The sequence below is a fragment of the Molothrus ater genome, chromosome 31 (genome assembly GCF_012460135.2).
Source record: "Molothrus ater isolate BHLD 08-10-18 breed brown headed cowbird chromosome 31, BPBGC_Mater_1.1, whole genome shotgun sequence".
Classification (NCBI taxonomy): domain Eukaryota; kingdom Metazoa; phylum Chordata; class Aves; order Passeriformes; family Icteridae; genus Molothrus; species Molothrus ater.
The window spans coordinates 1,067,162-1,073,169 of NC_071658.1; the positions used below are offsets into that span (position 1 = coordinate 1,067,162).

At 67.7% G+C, this 6,008-nt stretch overlaps 1 protein-coding gene and 1 non-coding gene across 2 annotated transcripts in view; one reads left to right on the plus strand and one right to left on the minus strand.

Annotated features, from left to right (window-relative positions):
• Nucleotides 1–2,107: 2,107 nt before the first annotated feature.
• Nucleotides 2,108–6,008, plus strand: part of LOC118700544 (collagen alpha-1(I) chain-like) — a 4,207-nt gene continuing 306 nt past the window's right edge. Inside the window, exons 1-3 of the mRNA XM_036405080.1 lie at nucleotides 2,108–2,207; nucleotides 3,866–4,663; nucleotides 4,936–6,008. The exon at nucleotides 4,936–6,008 is cut by the window's right edge and continues 306 nt beyond it. Of these exons, the coding sequence (XP_036260973.1) occupies nucleotides 2,108–2,207; nucleotides 3,866–4,663; nucleotides 4,936–6,008 (1,971 nt within the window). The remainder of the gene's footprint in view (nucleotides 2,208–3,865; nucleotides 4,664–4,935) is intronic.
• On the minus strand, nucleotides 4,733–4,885 carry LOC118700585 (5.8S ribosomal RNA). The gene has a single exon (XR_004982303.1). It is a non-coding gene; the product is annotated as a 5.8S ribosomal RNA (ribosomal RNA).

Consider the following 6,008-nt stretch of genomic DNA (forward strand, 5'->3'; position numbering starts at 1 on the left):
TTGCTTGAATGCTCCGGGGAAGTTGTTAATTGCTCCAGCTGATAAGCCTTCTTTGATTGCCTTTTGATAATGAGCCTGCAGCAGCCCCTCCCTCCGCTGGCCGTTGGTCTTCTGGCGACCGTTATCCTTATCAGGGTGTCGCCTTATTTTCTCCATTGTTTTCTCTCCGGCAGCCGGCCTCCCTGGCAGGTGGCACTTCCCAGGTCCATTGTCCTCGCTTCCCGCCTGAGATTGCTGACTCCTCCCAGGTTCCGTTCCCACGCTACCGGCCGCTCTCCTGGTGCGAAGACACACCCCGGGTTCTTTGTCAGTTCCATCTGTCGGTTTCTTGGGCAGCAATCTTCTTTTATCACTAATCTGCTTTGCCGTTTTGGTCGTTATGTGTTCAGCGATAAGTTTATTGATGTTTTTGTTTCCCTCAAACTGCGCCTCCAGTTTTATCAGTAGTTCTTCCTCCTCTTTTGTCCAGCACCTTTTGTGGGCTCCTCGGTTTGATGTTTCTTTCGGTTGGGAAGCAACGATCCTTTCTTGATTTCTTATCAACGGGTGTGCCAATCTTTTGTGTTGTCCCAGGCCAATTTTGGTTGTGAAATCTCTGCCGCATACCTCACAGATCCACTCTCCAGCTGGAACCTTTTCAATTTCTGCACCCTTACATTTTGGAAAATGACAAATAACACTATGATAGTTAACATTTTCCTTTCCACATTTGGCACACCGAAAGCGAACCCTCTTTTTCCCGTGTGACCCCTTAAGATGTTCAAGCAGGCTTACCACAGAGTTTACCCGGGTACCACAGCAAGGACAAGGTGGATTTTTGTCAGGAACAGTCACCTTCACGATGTTATCCGGTGACTGCCCTCCGTTTTCCCCAGGCACTGGGGGCAAAGCCTCTGGTGTGCCTTCTCCTACCTTCTCGCCGCTTCCCTCATCAAGCACAAGTGGTTCACTGTCTTGTGGGGTGCTCGAGTCTAAGTTCTCCCCCACGCACGGTTGTGGTGCAAGTTCTTCATACACCTCGGGCAACCTGTTCAACACCTCCCAATCCACAGAAAAATGAACACCCTCATGCACATGCAAGTCCGACCTATACAGCTCTAAAGAAAAGTTCACCAGCAAATCCAATTCATTTTCTGCCAAATTGGTGGTTTTAGATGTTAAGTCAATTTGGGACACCAGGTCTACCCGGCCAGTTTTAGACAACAGGTCTACCCGGTCAATTTTAGACAACAGGTCTACCCACTGTTTTTCAGACAACAGGTCTACCCGCTGAGTTTTAGACAACAGGTCTACCCGGTGTCCAGGAAATAAAGACACCAGGTCTACCCCCTGGGAGTTAGACCTGGTGCCGGGTAAACCCCTGGACAACAGGTCTACCCAGTCGGAGGGGGAAGTCTGAGTGCCCACCGATACCCTGGACAGGCGTACCGGCGGTCCCCAGATCCCCCCCCCAAAGGACAGAAACGAATTACGAGCCATCAAACTGGGACCACGTTCGACGGTGAGAACGGAATGGGTGGTCAGTCCATTTCCGAACTCCATGCCCCTGTCTCAAACCGGGGGGCCAGGTTTCAGGCAAAAAGCCACGCAGGCTTTTACCGAGGAATTTGTTTCACCGAATTTAGTAGGAAGCCGTTGGACTGGTGAGCCCCAACGGCTCATTACCTGGGGCAGACATCGATTTACTCACCCTACGCAGGGCTACCAGCGGGCCCACGAGGAGGTGCGATCTCTGCAACGAAGCCCAGGTCGCAACGATGCTCTCAAAAGCCGCCTTAAGAGAGTCATAGTTGCTGCCGCTCGTCCGCGCCCCTTCTCTCTCTCTCACCTCTCCAACTGGACCCACTTCCCTGGGAAGGACGGGAGCCGGGACAAAGGCACGCGCAACTTCGTCCCGGCTAGGCGGCACTCGCTTTGCCCTGGCGGCCGCACGCGCGGACGGCTCGGCTCCGCCTCGGACGCAGATACGGGGTCAGTCAATCCGCGGGGATGCGGCCCGTCACCTCGCTCCCATAGTACGGACAGACGAGTCCAAAGCCGCCGAGGCCTCCAAGAGGACCAATGCAGCTCGACCGGGGCGGGGCGCCAAAGCAGGCCGCCTCCTACGATGACGCAGCCGGAGGCGGCCGACAACAGCGACCCCTTGGTGAACTTCCGCAGCCGGCCGAGACAACAGGTCTACCCGGCCGGCGTCGAAATTGCACTAAGTCCCGCCGGAGCGAGGTAGACCTGGTGTCCCCGGCCGGCGCCCGCCACCCGGGGGCAAGGCCGGACCCCGGCGGACCCCGGAGCGAGGTAGACCTGGTGTCCCCGGCCGGAGCGAGGTAGACCTGGTGTCCCCGGGCGGAGCCGGGGTAGACCTAGTGTCCCCGGCCGGAGCGAGGTAGACCTGGTGTCCCCGGGCGGAGCCGGAGTAGACCTGTTGTCCCCGGGCGGAGCCGGAGTAGACGTGTTGTCCCCGGCCGGAGCCGGGGTAGACCTGGTGTCCCCGGGCGGAGCCGGAGTAGACGTGGTGTCCCCGGCCGGAGCCGGGGTAGACCTGTTGTCCCCGGGCGGAGCTGGAGTAGACGTGTTGTCCCCGGCCGGAGCTGGGGTAGACCTGGTGTCCCCGGGTGGAGCCGGAGTAGACCTGTTGTCCCTGGGCGGAGCCGGAGTAGACGTGTTGTCCCTGGCCGGAGCCGGGGTAGACCCGGTGTCCCCGGCCGGCGCCCGCCACCCGGGGGCAAGGCGGGCCCCCGGCGGACCCCGGAGCGAGGTAGACCTGGTGTCCCCGGCCGTAGCCGGGGTAGACCTGGTGTCCCCGGGCGGAGCCGGGGTAGACCTGTTGTCCCCAGGCGGAGCCGGGGTAGACCTGGTGTCCCCGGGCGGAGCCGGAGTAGACGTGTTGTCCCCGGCCGGAGCCGGGGTAGACCCGGTGTCCCCGGGCGGAGCCGGAGTAGACCTGTTGTCCCCGGTCGGAGCCGGGGTAGACGTGGTGTCCCTGGCCGGAGCCGGAGTAGACGTGTTGTCCCCGGCCGGAGCCGGGGTAGACCTGGTGTCCCCGGGTGGAGCCGGAGTAGACGTGTTGTCCCCGGGCGGAGCCGGAGTAGATGTGTTGTCCCCGGCCGGAGCCGGGGTAGACCTGGTGTCCCCGGCCGGCGCCCGCCACCCGGGGGCAAGGCGGGCCCCCGGTGGACCCCGGAGCGAGGTAGACCTGATGTCCCCGGCCGTAGCCGCGGTAGACCTGGTGTCCCCGGGCGGAGCCGGGGTAGACCTCTTGTCCCCGGGCGGAGCCGGAGTAGACCTGTTGTCCCCGGGCGGAGCCGGAGAAGACGTGTTGTCCCCGGCCGGAGCCGGGGTAGACCTGGTGTCCCCGGGCGGAGCCGGAGTAGACGTGGTGTCCCCGGCCGGAGCCGGGGTAGACCTGGTGTCCCCGGGCGGAGCCGGGGTAGACGTGTTGTCCCCGGGCGGAGCCGTGGTAGACCTGGTGTCCCCGGGTGGAGCCGGAGTAGACCTGTTGTCCCCGGCCGGAGCCGGGGTAGACCTGGTGTCCCCGGGTGGAGCCGGAGTAGACCTGTTGTCCCTGGGCGGAGCCGGGGTAGACGTGGTGTCCCCGGGTGGAGCCGGAGTAGACCTGTTGTCCCCGGGCGGAGCCGGAGTAGACGTGTTGTCCCCGGCCGGAGCCGGGGTAGACCTGGTGTCCCCGCCGGCGCCCGCCACCCGGGGGGCTTCTGTACGCCACATGTCCCGCGCCCCACCGCGGGGCGGGGATTCGGCGCTGGGCTTTTCCCTCTTCGCTCGCCGTTACTGAGGGAATCCTCGTTAGTTTCTTTTCCTCCGCTGACTAATATGCTTAAATTCAGCGGGTCGCCACGTCTGATCTGAGGTCGCAAGCCCAAAGCTCGGCCGCGCCGCGCGCACGCGTGCGCGGAGACGGCCGCCTTTTGTCTCTCCCCCCCCCCCACCGACCGACCGACCGCTACACGCGAGCGAGCGAGCCGGCGACGAGGAGAGAGACGGAGAGCCCCATCCCGGAGACGACAACCGAAAAGGGAGCGCGGCAGAGACGGCCCCGCGTGGGAGGACGGCCTCGGCGAAGGGGAGAGAGAGGGGAGCGACGGCGCCCTTCGGGCGCGCCCCGAGACCGCGACAGAAGGGGGGGGGGGGGGCGCGGGCGAAGGGAGAGGAAGGGGTCGGAACCCCCCCCCCGTCCCCGGCGCTCTCGCCTCGCGCGCGCGGCAGCACGGCACGGTACCGCCGCGGTACCCACTCGCAGACAGCCGCCCGCGCGGGGGGGAGGCCGGGGGCGAGGCCCGCGCCTCGCCTCCCCTTCTCGCCCCCTCCTCGCTCTTTCTCTCTCGGCCCTCGGCGGCGCCTTTCGACGCCGTCTCTCGCTCTCCCCGAGGCCGCCGCGCCGCCGCATCCGCGGCGCGGCCCCGGCGAGGACGAGCTCCGCCCCAGCGGCTCGCTCCGGGAGCGGGGAGCTACGGAGCGCTCCCCGAGTCTGCATTTAGGGGGACGAAGGCCCTGCGCGGCGGCGACGACGACGACGACCGCGGCGACGCCCGCCGGGCCGCAGGGAAGGGATCGAGGCCCGCCGAGGGAAACGCTTCCCTCGCCGAACCCCTGACCGCCTTCCCTCCAGGCACCGGCGGGACGCCGCCGCCGCCGCCGCTCGCCGCGGGTGACGGGCCTGCGAGGCGACCCCAGCCGCGCCGCCGGGGTGGCCCCCGGACGGCGATTGATCGTCAAGCGACGCTCAGACAGGCGTAGCCCCGGGAGGAACCCGGGGCCGCAAGTGCGTTCGAAGTGTCGATGATCAATGTGTCCTGCAATTCACATTAATTCTCGCAGCTAGCTGCGTTCTTCATCGACGCACGAGCCGAGTGATCCACCGCTAAGAGTTGTCTGCCTTTCGGGCACCGCTCACGCCGAGCGGCCCCCCCTTTTCTTCAGACAATTGCGCCGAGGACGCGCGGGCGCGCGCCTGGCTTCGACCGTACGAGCACACAGAAAACGGGAAGGGAAAAAAAAATCAAACCCACTCTCCGAAGGCCGGCCAAGAGGCGGGGGAGCCCGCGCACCCGACCGCCTCCCCCCCGCGAGGGGAGACGCCGACCTCACCAACGCCGTCCTTCGGAGGCGGCCCACGCGCCCGGGCTCGGCCCGGCCTCCGCGCGGAGGGCCGGGCGGCGCGCGCCGGAACGCGGGGGGGCACGGCGGCCCGCCCGCTTCTCGCTTTCACGGGACGACGCGCACGACACACACGGCACGCGGCAGGGGCGCGCGGCCGTCAGCCTCCGCGCCGCGCCGGCTCTCCCCTCGGCCCCGACGCCGCGGCGCCCCGCGGCCGGCTTGTCTCTCTTCCCCCCACGGCACGGGCCTTTCCCCCGGGCTCAAGACGGGCGCGCGACGACGACCGGCCCCCTGCCGGCACGCCTCCCGCGGGACCGCTCCCCCGCCGGGCGAGCGAGCGAGCGACCGGCGGACGCGCTCCGCCGCCGGCCCCGGAGGCGGGCGCCACCGAGACCCGAGCCGGCGTCGCCAGCGCCCGAGGCCTGCCGGACGGCAGAACCGGCCGCCGCCGGGGCCGCACGCCCGGGACCGCCGCCGCCACCTCGCACCGCCGGGGCCCCTTGCCTCGGGCACGCGCCCGGCGGAAGGCGCTACGGGCGCTGAGCCGGGGGGCAACGCCCGCTCTCCTCGTTCGCACGCGGAGACCGGGCGGGGAGGAGCGCCCCCGCGGCCGCCCCGCGCGCCTTCCTGCGGCCCACACGCGGCCGCGGCAAGGGCGACGGAGGAGGCGACGAGCGGGGCCCGGGACGGGACCGCCGCCGGCCGACGGCGTGCGCCGTCCGGCCGACCGTCCCCGCAGGGGGGGGACACCCGTCGAGCGGCGCCGCCGCCGCTCGCCACGGGGTCGCCCGCGCTCGCGGGCCTCCGCCGCCGGAGGGCCCGCCGAGCGCTCGCCCCCCACCGGCGGGCGGGCGGTCGAGCCAGGGGACGGCCGGCGGACGGACGGCGCCACC